We start from the raw sequence: 21,326 nt of genomic DNA on the forward strand, positions 1-21,326 counted from the left end.
GCGGCCCCCACGCAGCCCCCCTGCGGCCACAGCACCGCTGGGTCCTGCGTCGAGCTGTCACCCAGGCCTCGCAGCTTCACTCACAGTGGCCTGGATTTGGGGTCGGATGGCAGCGTCAAGACAGGTCCCTGCGGGTCAGACGGGTGGGGGGAGGGTGGGAGGGGCGGGCCAGACCCCGGGGCTTCTCTGCGCCCACCAACGCGCCACAGCACGACACTGTCCTGCAGTCAAGCGTGGAAGGTTTCACCCACCCCTCAGTTTGGTTTCTGGCTTAGACCCGAAGGGCTGGGGCTGCAGGGCCTGCGAGAGGCCCCCGGTGGGACCGGCAGCGGCGTCCTCAGCCCAGGAGACAGACGGGAGCCGTCTGCCTGCGGCCACCACGCGCCTTCCCCTCCTCCTGGCCTCGGCCTCGCCGGGCATCACCAGTGACCAGGCCTGGGGCACCCGGCAGGTGTGGAGCCAGGCCACCTGCGGCCTCCCCCCTGCTTCCCGCCCGGAGGCGTTTGTGGGGACAGCTGTGGTGGGGTGGCTCGTCTCCCCTCCACCCTGTCTGGGGGGCCTGGAGGCGTCTTGGGCATCCTCCCATCCTCCCCCCCGGCTCCGCGGAACAGGCACCCACGGGTGCCTGGGCCTCACTGCACGGCTGCAGGACAAGGGGCCCAGCAGCGAGGCCGCCTCCACCTGCTTCACCCCTGCACAGGATTGGACGCAGGCCCGAGGCCGGGACCCGGACCCCAGGTGCTGACGGGAGTCATGTCCCCCGCAGACCACCCCCTACTCAGCTGCCAGGGAAGGCCTCGCACACAGGCCCGACTCGGTGCCAGTCCTGCGTCCTGTCCCTGGACGAGGGGCGTCGTTGGAGCCTCGGCGTCGGGAGCCGCAGAAGGGACATGAGTGGGGCTGCCCGAGGGGTGGGGGTAGCACATGTCAGACCGCGGTGGCTGTATGCAGATGGCGCAGTGTGTGTGTCCTGTGCAATGTTTTAACGCCAAGGAAATGAGGCCCCTGGGGGGCTCAGCGGTGAGCATCTGCCCTGGACTCAGGGCGCAACCCCGGGTCCCAGGATCAAGTTCCGCATCAGGGTCCCTGCGTGGAGCCTGCGTCTCCCCCTGCCTGGGTCTCTGCCTCTCCCTGGGTCTCTCAGGAACAAGTAAATACAATCTTAAAAATATTGAGGAAGCATGTTGCGTGTGTCCGGGGTCCCAGCAGCCCGTGTCTGCCCGGTGGGACCCCTGGCACCGACGGGGCCTCCTCCCCGGGGCCGGGCGCTCGTGGGTAAACTGGAAACACGCGTAACACGCTCTATAAATACTGATTCTTCTCGAAGCCGTCCCTGGCCCGACACAGCCCCCTGGGTGAGGACGGGGCCGGCCTCGCCTGCCAGACGCCGTCAGACGAGCACGTGGGTGGTGCCTCGCTCGCGAGCCCTGCTCCTGGGCGCCTTCAGCGGCCTGTCGGGACCTTTGTCTCCGGCTGCCTCTCCTTCCCAGCGATCCCTCCAGCGGCGAAGGGCGAGACCCCCAACTCAGACCGACACGCGCAGAAAGGAATTTAGTTGGTTTCTGTGAGTGAAAGGCCACGGGGGTTTCAGGCACAGCTGGATCCAGGCCCTGCCCCATCCAGACTCTGTGTCCCCCCAACCGTGGTCAGCAGGGTGACCCCCAAAGATGTCCGTGTGCTCCTCTGGGGTCTGTGGAAGCCACAGGGGCAAGGGAATGGGTTGTGCCCTGGAGCCTGCAGGGGAGCCGGCCCTGCGCAGCTCAGCCCCTGGGAGGGCCGCTCACCCCGGGGGGCTCCCCTCACCCCGGGCCCCCCAGGCCAGCCCCCCGATCACCCCCAGGCCAGCAGAGTGAAAGCCCCGCAGACGAGGTCCAGACCCCGGCCTTCAGTGAGCTGACCCCCGAACCCCAGGGGAACCCCGGGAACCAGCGCGGGATGGGATCGGCCCCGCCCATCATCTGAGCCCAGTACCTGGGGGGCCTGCCCTGCCCCACGCCCTCTGCGCCCTCACGGTGGGAGCTGGGGGGCCCTGGGGCACGGCATTGGGGACACCCCCGCAGGAATGCATCCCTACCTGCCCATAGGCCCCGCTGGCCCACAAAGGGGACCCGCGCCTCGATGCATGAGGACGCCACCAGGTAAACTCGTCCCGGATCGGCCGGCAGGAGGGCGCTGAGGCCAGGGAGGCTCGGGGCCGTGCTTGTCCCTGAGGAGCCTGCGAGATGGGGGCTTCAGGCGCAGCTTGATCAGGCGCTCGGTGGGGGCCTCCGGAGCCCGCCTACCCCTCGGCCTCGTGATCAGGAGACGGGCTCACGCGGGGCGCCTGGGGTGCCGTAGCCTGGGCGCTGGCGAGGGTTGGTCCCAGGCCCAGCCCGGAGCAGGTCCCAGGTGAGGAGGCACCAGCCTCACCCTGGGCGGCCACCCACTGGCCACCGCCCGTGCCCTGACCCCACTGCCCAAGGGCCCCTGCGCTCCGACACCACCTTGGCCCTGCGCCCGGGACCCACACATGAGCTGGGGCAGGTGCGAGGACTCGGGGCTGGCCCGCAGGCCCCACCTGCCCGTCCCGTCCTGCTCCCCTGCCCGCCCCCTCCACTCACCTGCCCCCGGTCCCCTGGCCACGGCGCTTCAGGACCTGGCCCAGCGTCACGCTGGCCCCGCGACGTTGCTCCCTGCATGGTCCGCCTGGCAGCCGGCTGCAAGAACCGGCCTGAGCACAGGCAGGAGCCCCAGGCGGGAGGCCCGAGGGCATCGGCCGAGGTGGGGGCCGCCCCACAAGCCCGCGGTTGACCCCAGCAGTAGCCCATTTCTCAACTGCAGAGAGTGACGCACAGAGAGGGTCAGTGACACTCCACGGTCACACAAGCAGCGGTGGTACCAAGGACCGGGCCCAACGCAGCATGTGCAAAGGCCCTGCGGCAGGAAGAGGGGTAAAGCATGTCAGGAGGACAGGAGGAAGGCTGCGGGGAGTCCTGGACGGGCAACTGTGGCCGTGGGGGCTGGGCTGTGCCCCGAGTCCGGGCCCCCCCACGGGCACACGGGGTGACCTGTGTTCTGTGGCCTCCAGCAGGGGGACTCGAGGGGCCCGGTGTCCAGCCAGGCTGAACCGGCCACAACCCCGCCCTGCAGCCCTAAGGCCAAACCTTCCTGGCCCTGCCGTGCCCCCCCCCCCAACACCCACGTCACAGCCGCTGTGCCCCCCACTGACCTGACACCCCGGGGGTGCCCACCCCAGCTTGGCAGAGCCGGGCGCCAGGATGGACGGGAGGGGCCGAGGGCCAGCAGCCGGCCTGGGCCCCCCCCCCCCCCGTGTGCTCCGCCCCCGCCGGAGACCAGCGAGGTCGAGAGCTTCTGCCCAGACAGGCTTGGGGGCGGCACTGGAGCCACAGCCTGGGGAGGGGGGCGGGCGCGGGGGGCAGCGGGGAGACACCCAACAAAGATCCCAGGATCGACTCCTGCCTCTTATTTTTTCGTCACATCTTTATTGAGACACAACTCACGGCGTTCCCTGGGTGCGAGAACGTTCACAGGGCTGTGCGCCCAGCACCTCCAGAGCCTTGCATGAGCCCAACGGCACCCCCGCCCCACCCCGTCACCCCCTCCCTGGCCCCCCGAGTCCCCTCCCCGTCCAGCACGTGTCCCCGTGTGGACTCACGCCCCGTGGGGCCTCCTGTGTCTGGTTCCCTCCCTGAGTGACGAGGGCTCGGGTCCGTCCCCGGGGCAGCGTGAGGGGCCTCGCCCCCGTCGGAGGCCGATCAGGCTCTCGTGTGGGGCGCACACGTGTGTTCCCTGCACCTGCCCACGGACATCTGGGCTGTTTGGCAGCGTTTGGCGGCCCTGAGCAGTGGAGGCTTCAGTCCTGGCCTGTCTGTCCTGCCTGGCGCCGCCTCTGTCGCCAGGGCCCCAGCACATCCTTGCCTCAAGGGGAGCTGCGGCTCCTTTGTTCTGTGATGGCCTCCAAGGCCACGAGGCCCTTCAGAGGCAGGGAGGCCCCGAGCAGCTTCCTCCCCGGCCCCGGCCTCCGGGGACCTCCATCTGGCTGCCATCCGGGCAGGGCGTGCACCAGGCGGCTTATCTCCCCACGCCAGCTGTTCCTGCCGGCCGGCGGGGGGTCCCCCCACTGCTCCCCAGGTGAGCGGGAGGGAGGCCCGGAGGCCCCGGGAGGAAGGAGAAGGGCCCCACCCGCCGGGGAGGAAGCTGCCCCTGGCCCAGCCCCTGCCCCTGCCCCTGCCCCAGCCCCTGGCTCTGCCCCAGCTGATACCCCTGCCCCTGCCCCTGCCCCTGCTCCTGCCCCAGCCCCTGGTTCTGCCCCAGCTGATACCCTTGGCCCAGTCCCTGCCCCAGCCCCTGGCCCTGCCCCTGGCCCAGCCCCTGCCCCTGGCCCTGCCCCAGTCCCTGCCCCTGCCCCTGGCCCTGCTCCTGCCCCTGGCTCTGCCCCAGCTGATACCCCTGCCCCCACCCCTGCCCCTGCCCCAGCTGATACCCCAGCCCCTGCCCCTGGCCCAGCCCCTGCTCCTTCCCCAGCCCCTGGCCCAGCCCCAGCCCCTGCCCCTGGCCCAGCCCCTGCTCCTGCCCCAGCCCCTGGCCCCGCCGTTTCCACAGGACACTGGGCCACTGCCACTGCAGGAGCCGTCGGGGGCCAAGGCAAAGCCAAAGAGCAGGCGTCAGACAGTCGGAGGCCGGAGGTCCGGCTGGGCTGTCCCTCCCCAACCCCGGCTCCCCCAGCTCCCGGGAGCCCGGTCCCTCTGGCTTGTGCCCGGATCACTCTCGTGTCTGCCTCTGTGTCCCGTGGCCTCTGCTCTGTGTCAGGATCCCCCTTCTGTGAGGACATCAGCTGTAGGACAGCCCCCCACCCAGTGTGACCTCATTCCACCTGGTGACCCCTGCCCTACACCTAGATGAGGGCCTTTCCTGAGGCTCCCGTGACCGTGGGCTGGGGCACCACAGGCCCCGGCACAGACACAGACACCCGTCAGCACCCATGGCCTGTGATGGGCACGTGGAGGGGAGCCAGGCGGGGATGAGGCCACCCGTTGGGGAGGGGCAGGGGCAGGGCGTGGTGAGCTCAGGACGCGGACAGGTGGGGGGAGCCTGGGCCGCCCCCGGGGATGCCCACGGGCCCCAGGACGGCAGCCTGCGGTGTGGGGCCTGCACCGCCCCGGGTCCAGGTCTGGAGCAGCCGCTGCCCTGCAGGCGGGTCGCACCCGCGGAGGAGTTACTGCAGCGTGGATCCCACGTTTGACCCTTCCTCCCTCACCTGAGCGTGAAGGTGGGCGCCTGCCGCTCGCTGCTATGGGGGGGGGAGGAGAACCCCTCGGGCGCCCCCAGGGTGCCACCCCAGCACCCCGCCCACGGGCCTGCACCCTGGCCCCCGCCCCTTTCCCGGTGACCTCCCAGGCCCCCTCCCCTGGGGCCGGGCGTCTTTCCAGAGCCTGCGGACATGACATAACATGACATGGACAGGACCTGGCATGACAACCCCTGGCCCGCGCCCTCCCGGGGCTCCCTGACCCCGAAGAGGAGGGTCCCCCGCCAGCCTGCGCACTGCCTGGACGCGCTGGGGCTAGAGCTGTGCCGGTGCAGGGAGCCGCACGTGGAACTCGGGGCCCAGACGTCTCGGCAGCGGACAGGTGGGCGCCGCACAACGAAAACCTGGTGTCCTCCGCCCCTGCTCTGAGTTCGAGAGGCGGCGATCCCAAGGGAACGCTCGGTGCCGGGCGGGGATGGAGTCCGGGGCTTTGGGGCGGGACAGGCCTCCGTCTGAGCGGTCCGCGGTACCCCCGGCTGGCCAGGACCACGGCGGGACACACGGCTGGCGAGGCTGGGGACACGGGCCTGGGGTGCCGGGGCCGCGCAGGGCTTCGCCACCCGACGGCTGGACCCGAGGGAGGACAGGCCGGGGAGGGGCCCTGCGATCCTGGCCGTTCTGTTGGAGGGAGACGTCCAGACCTGGGGCGCAGGCCCCTCCCAGAGAGGGTGCAGGCCTCGGACGCAGGGGCGGGGGTACAGCGAGGAAGGGCCCCGCGCACCGGTGGGCAGGGAGCTCGGGCTGCGCACGGGGTCAGAGTGGCCGGTGCGCAGGGGGAGCCGACCGCAGGTGATGGAACCGGGCTGCCTCGGAGCAGGGCAGAGGCCGGGACACCCGGTGTCTTCCCCCAGGTACCGCATGCCACAGACGTATGCTGTGAAAATCGATTTTTTTTAAATTTGAAAATTAGCTATAACTGGGCGTCCTGCATTTTTATTTGCTAAATCTGGCCACCGCGCTTGCCGGATCGGCCCTAGAAGGGCTCTTGCGTCTGGGGGGCGGGCCAGGTGGGGAGGGGACCAGGCACAGCTCGATCTGTAAACAAAGCAGAGCCTGCCTGGTGGCCCTAATATTTCCCACGAGATCTGTCCTCAGCCCGCTGGGCGGGCAGGGGAGGGGGCCGCGGAATTCCACCCGGGCCCAGGGAGTTTGAAGCCAGCTGGCCGCCTTCCCGCTCCTTCTGCACGTAGCTCTGCCCCGCCCCGCACCCCCCGCCCCCCCCCCCCCCCCCCCCCCCCCCCCGCCCCAGCGGCCTTGTCCAGCCCGAGGCCCACAGGCCAGGGCTTCTGCTTGGCCGCCGCTCCCACTCCCCAGCGCTGAGGCAGGTCCTGGCCTCTCTCCCTCCGCACTTTCTAGTCTGCCGGGCCCTGGCTCTGCTCAGCCTCCCCCCTGCGGCGCCGCCTCCTGGGTGCCTGCCGGGCTCTCCCAGGTTGCCCTCCCCTCCAGGGGCCGCTCCCCCCAGAGGGCCGAAAGCTCCCCTGTTTCCCTTCTGGGTGCTCAGGCTGGTCTAATGGTTAAACTGACGTCACCCACGAGTGGGGGAGAAACAAACATTTAGCTTAACGACACGTGGGAGACGTGCCGAGAAAGCAGGTGGGGCTCCCAGAGCGGCAGCGGCCGTCGCCCGCATGCAGGCTGCGGCCAAGAGCGGGTGCGGGGTGGGGGGTCCCCAGGGCGGCAGCCTGGGAGAGCACAGCGGGCGGGGCAGGGTGCACGCGCCAGTCCTTGGCTGCTGCAGTGGACACCGGGGGATCCCCGTCCTGGTCCCCAGAGGGAGGCACCTTAGGAACGGGTCTCCCCGTGAACGTCGACGCCTCTTCAGAGCTTCTCTGGTCTCCGCCGGTCTTGAAAAGCGCAAGCAGGTGAACACAATGGGAAGAGGCACTGGGGCTGCGGGGACGCGGGGAGCCTGGGTGCAGCCGCCCGCCCTGGGGTGCGCACACAGCCGTTGGGGCGCTGGGTGGAGCGGGAACTGCTGGGGCGTGACCCGCCGCGGCTGCACCCGTGTCCCTGTCCCTTCCTCCCAGCCGCGTGGGGGGCTCTGGGTCCTCGCCCGCCAAGGCTTGTGATTTTCTTTCTTCCAGCAGGGCCCCACCTGATTTGCGTTCCCTGAGGGCTCACGATGGCACCTCTTCATGGTTAGTGCCCCCGTGCACGTCTTCCTTGGACAAGTGTCCCATTCGGGTCCTTTGTTTTTTTTTTTTTTTTAACAATTAGTAGTTTTTAATTTTTTTTTATTTATTTATGATAGTCACACAGAGAGAGAGAGAGAGAGAGAGAGAGGCAGAGACATAGGCAGAGGGAGAAGCAGGCTCCATGCAGGGAGCCCGACGTGGGATTCGATCCCGGGTCTCCAGGATCGCGCCCTGGGCCAAAGGCAGGCGCCAAACCGCTGCGCCACCCAGGGATCCCAAGGGTCCTTTGTTTTTAATTGGATTATTTGTCCGTGTTTTAAATCCAGTTGTAAGTGTTTTTTATATTTCCTAGATGTAAGGCCCTCCTGGGATGCGTGATGTACCCGTGCTTTCTCCCGGCCTGCGGGCCGTTTCCTCACTTCCTCCTTGCAGTTCTTTGAAGCACCAGTTGTTTAATCCTGATGAAGTCCTGTTTAGCTATTGATTGTCGCTCATGCTTTTGCTCTCGTATATGAGAAACCACTGCCTGAAACAAGGTCGTCAAGATGACACTACCTGGTTTTTGTTTGAAATCATTTTGTCATTTGGAAAAGTGTTTGCGGTACGGGCGCCTGGCTGGGTGGGTTGGGCGGAGCACGCCACTTCTGATCGCAGGGTTGCGAGTTCGAGCCCTACGTCGGGTGTAGAGAATACAATTATTAAAAATAAAACCTTAAAGGGGCACTTGGGGGGCTCAGTGGTTGAGCGTCTGCCTTGGGCTCAGGGCGTGACCCCAGAGTCCCTGGATCGAGTCCCGCATTGGATTCCCTGCATGGAGCCTGCTTCTCCCTCTGCCTGTGTCTCTGCCTCTCTCTCTGTGTCTCTTATGAATATATAAATAAAATCTTTAAAAAGATAATAAAATAAAATCTTAAAAAATAAAAAAATAAAAAGTATTTGTTGTAAAATATAGGGACCTCACGGTAGGTTTTCCAGGCAAAATGCGGCACAGCCAGTTAATCTGAATTTCAGATAAACAGCGAATGCTTTTCCTGGCATAACTGCGTCCAGATACTGCCCGGGATCCTTGTACCAGGAAATTACTCATTCTCCATCTGCAATTCAAACTTAACTGCCATCCAGGTATTTTTATTTGCTAAACCTGCCAGCCCGCCCCAGCCCAGCGCGACGTCCCACCTGCTCACAGGGATCCCTAACCCCCTCCCTTAATGCTTTTTCCCCTTCCGTACTGGGATAAAACACACACGATATAAAGCGAGCTGTCAACCACCTGGGAGGGTTCCCCCCCAGTTCTGACGTCACAGTCTGAGAGGCTGCAGAAAGGGAGGAGGGGCCAGCGCAGGCCCCGCCCCCGTTTCCTAGCAACGCAGCCACGCCCCCAGGCCGCGAGGCGGGGCCTCCAGGGTCACGTGGTGCGTCCGCCGGAGCCCGCTCGGGCCAGCGCGTGCATACGTGCTTCCGCGCGCGTGCGCAGGAGGGCCGACCGGCGTGCCGTGCGCGTCCCCGCCCCGCGACGTCGCCCTGCGCGCGCGCGCCCGGGCCCCTCAGGTTCTTATAGCGCCGCGGGCGGCGGTTGGCGGCGGGGTCGGCACGGACGGCGGCGGCATGGCGGTTCGGGGGCTCGTGGTGCTGGCGCTGGCCCTGCTGGGCGCCGGGGGCGGCTCCGGGGCAGGTGAGCGTCGGGACGGGCGCGGGCGGGGTCGGGGCGGGAGGCGCGGGGAGGGCGCGGGGGCTTCTGGGGGTCGGCGCGGGGGCTCCTGGGGGTCGGCGCGGTGGTTCCTGGGGGTCGGGGCGGGGGTCGGCGCGGGGGCTCTTGGGGGTCGGCGCGGGGCGCGGGGGCTCCCGGGGGTCGGCGCGGGTCTCTTGCGGGTCGACGCGGGGGCTCCCGGGGGTCGGCGCGGGTCTCTTGCGGGTCGACGCGGGGGCTCCCGGGGGTCGGGGCGGGGGCGCCGGGCGCGGACGCGGGGGCTCGTGGGGGGCGCCGGGGGCGGCCGCCGCGGAGGTGGGGTCCGAGAGGCCCGGGCCCGCGCCGCCAGCCGCGAGGGCTGCCGGGTGGGCTGCGGGGCCTGGAGGGATCGTCTTTCTTGGCAGGATTTCGGGCCCGGAGCTGCTCGGGAGCCTCCTGCCCCCGGTGTCGGGCGGCGCGCTGAGCCCTTGGGCGCCGGGCGGGCTCGTCCGCCTGCAGAGCCGGGGGAGGAGGTGGCGTCCTGCCCACCTTCTCCTTTTCCGGGGCTGGAAACTGAGGCCCGGCTGCAGAGGGGAGGTGCCCCAAGGTCGCCGCGAGGTCGCCTGGGCATCCCGGGTCCGGGCAGGGAGCAGGGAGCTTGCAGAGCCTTGTGTTCAGCTCACACAGCGTCCGTTCCGCGGAGGCCTTGGGGACTGGGCAGCGTGTGGGGGTCGGACCGACGGGGAGAAAGAAGCTGGGTGGGAGCCCGAGTGTCGGGACACACAGCAGGACGGGTTCTTCCCGGGTTGAGGCTTCCCGTGTGGCTCTGGGTTAAAGATTTCCAGGGATGGCAGGTAGGGAACAAAGTGCAGGAAGGGTCTGGGCCTCCTGCGGAGCTTCACCCGCTTACCCCTGACCCACTTGACTCGCTTGGCCTCTGTCCTCCTCCTCATCAGACGGTTTATTGAGAGCCTTCTGGCGAGGGCCTTGGGCCCTGGCGGGCGCGCTGCCCGCTGTCCACCTGCCAGCGGGTGCCTGCAGGACTCAGGAGCCCGCAGGCTCGACGGACGCGGAGGATAGGCTGCTGTTTCTGGCAGCACCAGCCTTGGGGAGTCGCACTGCGTGGCTGGCGGCCCCGGCCCGCGGGGCGTGCAGGAGGAGAACTCAGGAAAAGCACGAGTTCGCTCCTCTGTCAGAGGTGGAAGCGCATCTCTCCCTGGGTCCTGGCTTCAGTCACCAGCGCTCCAGCCAGGAGGCGGGGAGGACCCCTGCCCCCTCCCCGCAGCCTGTAGTGGGTGGGCGGTGTCTGCACTGAGCCCACCTGGGATCCGGGTCTGTGCTTGCTTCTTCCTCAATCTTTTTTTAAATGAAATATCTTGACGTGTATCTCGTTAGTGTTTTCTGTTTTGTTTTGTTTTGTTTTTAGGCAGAGACACAGGCAGAGGGAGAAGCAGGCTCCCTATAGGGAGCCTGATGTGGGATTCCATCCCGGGACCCCAGGGTTACACCCTGAGCTGAAGGGAGACGCTCAACCGCTGAGCCAGCCAGGGATCCCTCTCTGTTTGTTTTTAAATATTTTACTTATTTATTTGCTTATATGACAGAGCACAAGCGGGGAGTGGAGGGCAGAGACTGAGGGACAGGCAGGCTCCCTGCTGACATGGGGCTTGACCTCCGGACCCTGGGATCAGAGCAGAGCTGAAGGAGACGCTCACCCACTGAGCCCACCCCCACCCCCCCCCAGGCCCTGTTTTGTCTCACCTTTGACAGTTCCACCTTTTCCGGGAACTCCCAGGAATGCCGTGGTCCTTTTTCCACTGGGACGGGTGAATTATTGACAGCGTGCGCCTCTCCTGTCTGGGTCAGTGTCCCAGATGCTTGCTTCAGGGGACGCCGCCAGCAGTGGCTTTCCTCAACTCACGCAGCACATGCCTGGCAGGTTGGCGCCTGTGTTGGCCAAGGCCCAGGACAGGGATCTCCCTGGGACTGTTAAGGGTCCCATCATCCTGGCAGGCCTGCTGGGGAGGGCACAGGCGGGCCCCAGGTTGCTAGCTGAGTCCTGCAGGCGGTGGATTTGGCCTCTGAGCCTCAGGTGAAGGGAGCGGGAGCCGCCTCCTGGTGAGATGGAGGGGACGGGGGAGGCCCAGAGCCTGTGGCTGGCATCCCAGAAATGTTCTCTTGCTCCTCCTACCTGAGCGGAGCTGCCTGCTGAGGTGGGTGGGAGGAGGCTGGGTGCTGGGGCCTCCTCCCAGCTCCTGGGCTGTTTACCATAAGGCCTGCCTGGCTGGGTGCCCTGCCCGGCTGCCTCAGGGCATGGAGGAGGGGTGGCTGTTTTTAGATGAAGGTGACTTGACTTGAGAACGTGGGTCACAGTCACTTGGGCCAAAACAGAGTTTTCGCTTTTCAGGCTCTCTCCCTGTTTCCTTCCTGCCCCTGTGAATTCCTGGGGTGCCTCGGTCAGGGCAGGGGTGTCAGCCTGTGGTTCCTCTGAGACGGGGTGGGGATGCCCTGCCTTGGCCCCTCTCTGAGCCTCTGCAGTCCCGGCCGCCTCCTGGAAGTAGCCCTCAAGCCTGTGGCCTTGGGCACTACTTTCTCTCCCGGGAGACGGGGTGCAGCCGGGCTGAGATCCGACCTTCCCAGCAGCCTCCGGGTCAGGGGACAGGGCAGAGACGCGAGTCCTGAGGCTCTGGAGAGGCAGGCCCTGTCTGTCTGGGAGGAGGCCCCTCTCTGGCCTCGCTTCGTGCCCTGACTCACCGCTCCCGGCTCTGCACAGAGGGGTTGGTTTTGCAATCTTGGGAAATCGTGACTCCTGAGAAATGCGGCTTACTGGGAGGTGATCCTTGTGTAGAGACGGCACCGCCACAGGAGGGTTTCACTCCTCTTCTGGCTTCACGCCTCTGTCTGGTTGTAGCTGTGCCAGTCCTGAGTCCTGCGAGCGGCCTTCGAGCTACCCCGGGTCGGGGGACGAGGGTCCATCTGCCCCAGGACCCCAGGACCCTGGGGCACATCCCACCTTGCCCCGGAGTAGAAAGCCTGTGCTACCGGCCGTGCGGCTGTGAGCACGTGCATGTGTGTGACGGGTGTGCATTTGCACACACGCGTGGGCATCTGTAGGCCAGCATGCGCGCAGGAGGGGCTGCCTGGGGCACCGGAGGGGAGCCTGTGCACTTCCTGTCTGGCTCTTCCCCTGCCTGCCTGCAGTTCTGAGACCTTGCGTCTTGTCCCCCACTGGCCTCGGTCCCAGGCTTCACACAGAGAGGCCACCCCCCCACACACTCTGGAAGTGCATCTTGGGGAGCCAGAGCCCGCGGGTCGGGTTCATGGTGGGTTGGGAGGGGAGCTGCCAGCCCACGGCGGATGCACGTGCCAGGGACTCTGAGGGGGAGACGTGCTTTCCGCCCGTGAGTCGTTCTAGGAAGCGGCCCTGCTGTGACCCCCTCCGGTAAAGAGCGCTGCTGCCCTTGGGTTTCCAGGTTAAATTTTCTTTCTCTTTTTTTTTCTTTTTTAAGAGAGCATGAGCTGGGGGGGGTGGGGGGGCGCAGAGGCAGAGGGAGAGGGAGAAGCAGATGCCCCGCTGAGCTGGGAGCCCGAAGGGGCTCGACCCTGGGATCACGAGCCGAGCTGCAGGCAAAGGCCTCACCCCCTGAGCCCCCCAGGCGCCCCTCAGGTTGAGTTTTCTTAATGACCAGGTATCTGTGTGGATGAGGGCGCCAGTCTTTTGTTGGTACTTCCGTCTCCTGAGTTTTCACCCAACTTTAACCTGTAGGCGTAAACTAAGTGGGAAAAGGGTTATTGCCAACTGCCCTGGGGTGGCCCTGTCTGTGCCCACATTCTCTGACCTTCTAGAAGGAAGGCCTGTGGGGCACTTGAGTTTGGGTGACGGATGCTAACGCTTGCACTGAGACTGCTCCCGGAGGAGGCGGCCAGGGGACAGGGTGGGCACGATGGTGTCCCCGTGGCCCGTGCTGCAGGCCCTGGGATAGGGCTCTGATGTGGACCCAGGTGGGGGGGCCCTCCCCCTGGCCCATTCTCGTGGCTGCATCCTCCCGGGACTCTGGTCCCTGTGGGGAGCTGCTCCCTGCAGAGGGCCCTCCATGGTCAAGCCTTACTGCCCCAGCAGGCCGCTCCCCGTCTGTTGTAGGTGATTTCCACACTTCACTTTCTAAAGTGAACATCTTGAACCAGTGGGGAAGTTTGCCTAGCTGGAAATTGGACGGAAGGGCCACGGGGCCACCCACAGCATCTGGGCCATCTCTAGTGGCTTAGTGGCAAGTGGGAGTGGAGTCCTTGACGCTCTGGAGGAGAGTGCTCCAGAGTGAGGCCCCCTGGCCCCACCTCAGATGGCCTTGCTCTGGTGGGGGGATCTGCAGGAGCGTCCAGCAAGGGGATGGTGGCCTGGGCAGGGGTAGGCTTATCAATCATTCACTCATTCATTCAAGAGTTGGGGCAGAGGGAGAAACAGACAGTCCGCTGAGCCGGGAGCCCAACATGGGGCTTGACCCCAGGATCACGACCCGAGCTGAAGGCAGAGGCTTCACCCGCTGAGCTCCCCCAGGCGCCCCTAGGTTTACCTTTTTTTTTTTTTTTTTTTTTAACATTTTATTTATTCGTGAGAGTGGCAGAGACACTGGCAGAGGGAGAAGCAGGCTCCCGCAGGGAACCTAGTGCAGGACTCGATCCTGGGACCCCGGGGTCACTCCCTGAGCTGAGGGGAGACACTCAACCGCTGAGCCCCCCGGGGATCCCAGGTTTACCTTTTAAAAAAGGAATTTCAGGTGTGTGCTGGGGCTGGACCCAGCAGTCGAGGTCTCGGTCCTTGTCCCGGGACCCAGGGTGGTCATCAGGTCCTGTTCCCGACAGGGACCTGCATCAAGGCCCCTGTTCTGATGCGATAGCTCTTCAGACCCTGGGCCCCTCTCACTCGGTGGGCAGCACTGGGTGTGATTCAGGCCTCGTGGGCAGGTGGCATGGGGCTCTGGGTTTGGGTCCTTTCTTGCCCTGATCCCTTTGCTCACGTCCTCTCGTGTGACCCCCAGGGAGCGAGATCTTGACTTCTGTGGAGGATGTTGGTTCCAAGATACGCCTTACCTGTTCCTTGAACCGCAGCACCACTGAGATCACCGGCCACCGCTGGGTGAAGGGGGACAGGGTGCTCAAGGAAGACACGTTGCCTGACCCGAAGACGGAGTATGAGTGAGTGGGGTTGAGACGGTGCCCCAGCCTGTCCCCGGGCCCGCGGAGACACCAGGCCCCCCATTTCAGCCTGCGGGTGTCACCCCAGACCCCTACCTGCGCTCTGCTTGCTCTGACGTGTTGTTACTGCCCACGGCCTCTGGTCAGTCGTGGTGAAGGTGGTCAGTGGGCTTGCGTTGGACAGATGTCGGATAGTAGCCCTGCTCCGACCCTGGGCAGTGAGGTGGCCAAGGCCGGGGGTCCAGGGAGGGGCTGATGGCTGCTGAGTGTAGGGCCTGCCTTCGAGACCTTTCCCTTCTTTCTCTGGTGCCGGCTGGGGTGGGTGGGCTGACTGGCTTCTTCCCGGCCTGGAACCCCTGAGTCCCCGGCTCACAGGTCTCGGGTGCTCCAGGCCGCCCTGCTCGCCCCACTCTGAAGCCTCATCTTAGTCGGATCCCGAGCCAGCCAGAAGCTCAGTCCTGTTTCTGGTGGCTTGGTGGCTGGGCACAGAGGGTCGTGGGGGTGAGACCAGGTCCCTGTGCTGTGCCCGCACTTCCTCGTCCCTCCTGGGACCACCTGACCAGGCCTTGCTCTGGCTCCTGTGGGAGTCACGTGCAGCCTTAACTCAGGACGGGATGGTTTTCTGCTGTGCGCCCCACTCATGGCCACGCGTCTGCTTGCAGGGTGGACTCGGATGAGCGCTCAGGGGAGTACTCGTGCATCTTCCTCCCAGAGCTTCTGGGCAAGAGCAGCATCGAAGTGAGGGGTGAGCTCGGCAGACCTTCGGGTGCATCTGGGGGGCGGGGGCTAGTGGAACCCTCAGGGAGGGGGCTCAGGCGCCTGCCTTGCTCGGTCTCCCCTGCAGGGCTCCCCAATATCAAGGCTGTGAAAAAGTCGGAGCACGCCACTGAGCGGGAGACGGTCGTGCTGGGCTGCAGGTCGGACTCCTTCCCCCCAGTCACCGACTGGGTGTGGTACAAGGTGGAAAGCTCTGGGGACCAGGTGAGACCCGTGCCTGCCGGGGGCGGGTGGGTGAGGCTGGCCTCAGCCCCTATAAGGTCTGCCTGCTCCTAGGTCATCAGCAACAGCTCCCAGAGCAAGTTCCTGGTCGTGTCCTCGGAGACCAAGACGGAGCTGCACATCAGCAACCTGGACCTGGAGACCGACCCTGGCAAGTACGTGTGCAACGGCACGAACTCAGAGGGCACCAGCCAGGCCGTCATCGTGCTGCGCGTGCGAAACCGCTTCGCTGCCCTCTGGCCCTTCCTGGGCATCGTGGCCGAAGTCCTGGTGCTGGTCACCGTCATCTTCATCTATGAGAAGCGGCGGAAGCCGGATGAGGTCCTGGATGGTGAGCTCACACGCCCTTCGCGCGCTGTTTGGTTGTTGGGGGGAGGCTGGGCCACTGTCCAGGAGCGCGGGAGACGAGGGTGCTGCGGGGTTGAGGGTCCCCAGCTGGGGGCTGCTGGCCCGAGGCCTCATCTGCCCCACTGCGCCCTCCGCTGCTCTACCCAGGCCTGTGGCAGCGGCTTGGCACCTGAGGGCCGTGACCCCGACAGCTCATTTGGAGGGTGCATGTCCTGGGGGCAGGGCTGGCTCCTGGATTTACAGTAAGGGACACTGAGGGCGGGGCCTGTAGGACCCGTGCCACCCTGCTAGGGGCCTTGTCCGGGGACCGCTCCTCACGGCCTGTCCTCTTCTTGCATGTGGCTGCGCATCCACACAGACGAGGACACGGGCTCCGCTCCTCTGTAAGTCGTGGCCTCGGGCGGGCAGGAGGGCGGGCTTCCCTGGGCAGGGCTAGCGGGGCTGCTGGCCCTCCAGTGGGCATGTGGTGGGGCTGGGGCCGCCGTCCTGCCCTCCTGAGCTTCGGGAGCCGTCCTTCCTCTCCCCAGGAAGAGCAGTGGGCACGTCAACGACAAAGGCAAGAACGTTCGCCAGCGGAACGCCAACTGAGGTGAGGCGTGGAGGGTGCAGGGGGTGGGGGCCCCGGGCCTCGGGCTGGGGTCTGAGCCTCCTTCCCGTCCTGCACAGGCCTCCCGCCTCCGCCTGGAGCAGCCACGAGCAGCTCAGCGGCTGGTGTCTGCAGATTTCCACGTTCTTTCCTCTGACAGGAGACCCGCCCCACGAAAGCAGACCACACACCGTGGGTCATATCACACTTTTCTTTCCTTTTTTAAACTAAACTAGGGTTTTCTACACATAGAATTCCATTCTTTAGGGGGTATTTCCTTTTTAAACATTTTGTGATTGTCTCGGGGGAGCCGTGAGCTTCCTGCGAGACTCCTGTCCTCCCCCCGTCTGCTCGGCCACCCCTGCCCACTGTCCCCTCGCCAGCCCCCCACCGCCTCCCGCCCGCCCCTCCGGGCCCCGCCACCCGTCCTTCGGCGTCCCTTGGGCATCTAGCCTCCTCTCCCCTTGTGGGGGTCGTGGAGGACAGACTGGCCCATCTCTGGGGCTCTACCTCCTGGGGCTGCTGGGTCTTGTTGGGACCCCTGTGCAGGGTCACAGGCCGTGCATGGTGCAGGTGCAAGCGTCCTGCCTGCCCGAGTCCGTGCTGGCGGGTTGCCTCGGGTCTGTGTTGTGCGTGGGACGGCTCTGACCACGTGGCTGCTGGCAGGCCCTGCCCGCCCCTCCCCATCCCTCCCCGTCCCTGCCCGCTCCTGCCGTCCACTCGGTTGCAGGGGAGTTGCCTGGCCACCAGTGCTGCGGGTCTGCCGTTATGACAGCTGCAGGACCCACTCCCCAGCTGTTCCCCAGCTGCTCCCCAGCTCCCGACTCGCCCGCCACCTGCCTGCTCACCAATAAAGAAAGCCTGACCCGTCTCGTTCTCGGGCTCCTGTGCGCACCGCCTGCGTCTTCTGGAGAGCTTGTGGGGGCGGGAGCGCCCCTGGTGCTGAGTCCTGGGGTGCAGTTGGGGTGCATGGGAGGGGCTGACCAGCTGGCCAGGAGCTTTGTTCCCAGGATGAAGGCTAAGGGTAGGGATGGGGTGTGGGGGGCAGAGGACGATGGGGGCCGTGGGAGTGTTCAGAGAAGGACCGGGCCCCGTGGCGGGTGTGAGCTAGGTTCCTACGTCCACGGGGCCCAGGACTCCTTCCGGTGGGTCCCCCCAGACAGGACCAGACCCAGACCCACAGCTGCCTGGCACCTGCCTGCCCCGGGCCAGAGGTTCCCTGTGGTGTGAGTGGTGTCTGGGGAGCGGGGGGTGTCCAGGACCCCACTAGTGGGCCCAGCCTGGACGGGCAGTGCCGCCCGTGGTGACAGGGGTGGCCCTTCTGAGACTGGCCCCCAGGATGAGGGGTCCCTGTTCGGCTGAGCCCAGCCTGACCCCTGGGGGAAATGACAGTCTGGACGCTGGGTGGTGCTGGGTGGTGCTCTGGGAACAGGAGGAGGAGGCAGGGCCTTGCCACTGAGGCCCCCGCCTGGTACCAGAGGGGAAGCTTCTCAGAGAAGGGGACCCCGCTGCCCACCTAGGGCCTGAGCTGACCCAGTGCCTCCCCTGTGGACCTGGGCACAGGCCTCTGGAGCGGCCAGAAATCAGGGTTCGGGGGGAGATTGGTCCTTTTCAAGGCTGGCAAGTTAGATCCCGCACAACAGTGTGAAGAAGGGGTCGGCCCACGAGCCACTGGTGGGAGGCCCGGCCCCCGGGGGGCGGCTTTCTCAGGCCCCGGGCCGCCTAGTGTGTCCACCCGGCTGGCCACGTGCTTGGGCCTCCGGGCAGGAGCAGGTGGTTTCCCTGGGCTTCTGTGGCCGGAACAGGGTCCTTTATGGGGCCTCACACCTTGGCCTGGAGGGGGCTGCGGTCCTGGCCCTTCCCACTGGCCGTCAGAGGGAGCTACGCGGCTGCCACTGAGCAGGGTTTGGAGGCCACGGGAGTTCCTCCTTTACAGAAGGCCCCTGGGGTTGCACCCGCCTGGCCTTGTAGACCCCGCTGCCCCCTGCTGGACAGGCCTGGGCCAGCCTCCCTAAGCCCTGGGGCGCCCTGGGGCATGAGCCGCACACACCGGGGGTGGAGGATGCGTCTTCCTCCTGGTCCCTCGGCGAGGTCCACTGAGCAGCCCCCGCACAGCTGGGGCTGGGGTCCTTGGTGGACGGGCAGCGGTCGGGGGGCCCTGATAAGCTGGCCCCTCCCTGGGGGTGCTGCCAGGGCTCAGGGGCAACCTCCAAGCTCCCCCGAAGTCGGGGGTTCCTGGGGGTGTCCTCTGGGAAGCCAGGGCCCCGGAGCCCAGTGTGGGGGGGCGCGGGGGCTCCTGGCCGGCAGAGCCTTGGGCCCCAGAGGGGTTTCCTGGAGCACGACCTGTGGGGAGGTGAGGCGAGGTGGCTGAGGCTCGGCCTCCTGACCCGCCGAGACGCCCCCGACTGGAAACAGCATGAAGGGCTCCCTTGTCACCAGCAGCTTCAGTCACCCTCTGAGCCCTGAAGCCTCCATCCGTCCGGCTCAGCCTCAGTTCCCCCACAGTGGGATGGAGACAGCACAGGATGGGGGGGGCAGAGGGGCAGGGCACAAGCGATGTGCCCCGCGGCATCCCTGGGCCCACAGACGGGGACACTTGTCCCAGACCGGGAGCCCCAGACCCCTGCCCCTTGCAGTGGGGGTCCCCAAGGGCTCTCAGGTCGGCAGCAAGGGAACGATTTGGGGGCCTCACCTGGCAGCAGAGAAGATGGGACAGAGGTGTTGGGGTCATCAGTTTGGCCCTCCCACTTGATGGGGAGCGTGGTCTCTGTAGGGAAAGGAAAGTCCTGGTGAATCCGCGGTCGGCTGACCCGGGGACCCCAGCTGGGCCATGCGACACTGGGAACCGGGTGGTGGGATGCCCCGCCTGCCGTCACTGGCCGCCCTGGGCAGGGTGCTGGCGCGGGTGGCTCCCAGACTGAAGCCAGGGGCCCTGCCGCCAGCTGATCACACAGCATGTCCCTGAGCCGCGGTGGGCTCTCCTGGTGGCCCCTGACGCTCAGAGGGTCCCCAAGCTTGGGGCCTCGGGCCTTTGCACCTGGACTTGCCCTGACTAGAGAGGACGCAGGGTCGGTTGGGAGGTGTCCCCAGAGCCCGTGCTGGGGCCCAGTAATGCTGAGCTGATGGGATCGGGGCTTCTTAGCAAAGGCAGCTTCAGGCCGCAGACCGTCGTGAACTCGGGGTCTCACAGCCGTGCACCCTCCGCCGTCTGAGCGTCCACCCACCCCGGGAGCCTTAACAGCCTTTGTTGTTCCACAAGCCAGTCACCCTCCTGCCTCAGGGCCTTTGCCACCTGCCAGACGCTCTTCCCACAAATGTCGTGACACCCGCCGTCCCTTCAGACATCACCTGCCCCCTGGGGAGGCCTCGGGACCTCAGCCCCAGCACCTTTGTCTTCCCTCTCTGGCTCTGCGTTGTGTAGCGCTTAACCACCTTCCAGGGGATTTGTCGTATCTATTAAATGCAACGTTTACTGTGGTGAGTGTCCCTTCTGCCCACCTCGCAGCAGGGTGCCCGTGGCCCGGGTCCCAGCCCACCGGTGCTGAATAAATGTTTGTTGAACGAATGCAGGGCACTGCGCCCTGGCCGAGTGTGGAGAGGGGGTGGGAGAGACTGGGGGGCTGGTGGCCGTCTGTCCAGGATGGAGCCTGTGGGACAGGGAGGAGTTGTCAGGACTTGGGGGCCGGGTCCCCAGGGCCCAGGGAGGGGCTGAGACCCCCCCCCAGGTGACTCCCAGTCCAGGCCCGCCTCTCCCACTCCAGGCTCGGTGGGTCCGCCTCCTCCCCCGCTCTGTGCGGGAGCCCTGGGGCGCTGGCGGCCTGCCCGGACTGACAGGCTCCCAGGGTGAGCATAAAAGATCCCCCTTCAGCTGGAACACACATCTGCCCGGGGCGGGCTGCAGCCTGGCACTGCCAACCCTGCTGCCCGCCCAGCTTCCCCTCGCGCCTCAGGACGCACAGCCCTGCCGCCCACCCATCCAGCTGCAGGTCTGGCCCGCGGGTGGGAGCGGCCCCTGGATGCCTGACCTGCTGGGTAGAAGCACAGGAGACCCAGGCCTCTGTCCACCCCTGTCACCCGTGGGCACCTGCTGTGTGCAGACACACGCTGGCAGGTGGATGCACCCGTGGGAGCAGGCATGAAGGTGGAACGTTCCTTCCCGGGTTCTCCAGGTCCCTTCTCGCTCCTGTCTCTGCCTGCTACTTGCCTCTTGGGACACCTCCTCCTCCCCTCTGGCTGTGCTGGGATGGGGGCCGGCGGCTAGGGACGGTCCCGGGCCTGTGCCCTCGTGTCCCCTAGCACCAGACAACCCCCCAACCTGATTCCAGCCCGGGACACGGAGCCTCAGGCGTCCTCCCAGAGCGCGGGGCCGAGTGGCCGGCCGGGCTTGAGCCCCCGGGCCAGGGCAGCGGGGCCCTCGGGTGCGAGTCCGTGGCCGCCCCGGGACCCTGGGCACGTCGCCGTTTTAAAGCCCACCAGCGCCCGGGAGATCAGCCGCCGCGGACCCTCAGGGCGCTGTTTGGGGCGGCTTCAGCGCGGCTGGGGGGCTCCTCCCTGGCGGGCGGGGGAGGGAGGGGGGGCGGTGCGACCCCCGCGCACGCACGTCCCCGCGTCCGCGCCCGCCCGGGCCTTCGCTCCGCAGGGCGCGGGCTCTTCTGACCTTTAAAGCCCTTTTATTACGGAAACTCGAGCCCACGGAGGAGGGAGGCCGGCGCGGCCCCGGGGACCGGCCCCAGCGCGGGGAGGCCGTGGCTGAGGCGCGGCCGAGCCCGGTGACCTTGGGCGCGTCCTTCCTCCCGCGGGCCTCAGTTTCCCTTCTGCGACGAGGTCTGAGCGCGTCGCCCGGGCCTCCGGCCGCGCGCCCTTGGGCCGTCCCCGCCTCCGCGGCCTCAGTTTCCCCGGCGCGGGGCCCGGGCGCGGCGCGCGGGGAGGGGGCTCCGGCAGAGGGGCCCGCCCCGCCCCGCCCCGCCCCGCCCCCGCGGCCCCGCCCCCCGCGGCTCCGCCCCGGCCCCGGCCCCGCCTCCCCCCTCCCTCGGGCTCGGGCCGGCGGCGGCGGCGGCGGCTCCGCTCCGCACTGCCCGGCGCCGCCTCGCC

At 66.8% G+C, this 21,326-nt stretch overlaps 1 protein-coding gene across 1 annotated transcript; it reads left to right on the top strand.

Moving 5' to 3' along the window:
- Nucleotides 1-8,960: 8,960 nt before the first annotated feature.
- On the top strand, nt 8,961-17,105 carry BSG (basigin (Ok blood group)). The gene is made up of 8 exons (XM_041763897.1): nt 8,961-9,115; nt 14,146-14,302; nt 14,965-15,047; nt 15,147-15,283; nt 15,356-15,632; nt 16,008-16,032; nt 16,177-16,238; nt 16,316-17,105. The coding sequence occupies exons 1-7, from the start codon at nt 9,049-9,051 to the stop codon at nt 16,235-16,237; spliced, it is 807 nt and encodes a 268-aa protein (XP_041619831.1). The 5' UTR covers nt 8,961-9,048; the 3' UTR covers nt 16,238; nt 16,316-17,105.
- The last annotated feature ends 4,221 nt before the right edge of the window (nt 17,106-21,326 follow it).

Source organism: Vulpes lagopus, chromosome 7 (genome assembly GCF_018345385.1).
Source record: "Vulpes lagopus strain Blue_001 chromosome 7, ASM1834538v1, whole genome shotgun sequence".
NCBI classification, from domain to species: Eukaryota; Metazoa; Chordata; class Mammalia; order Carnivora; family Canidae; genus Vulpes; species Vulpes lagopus.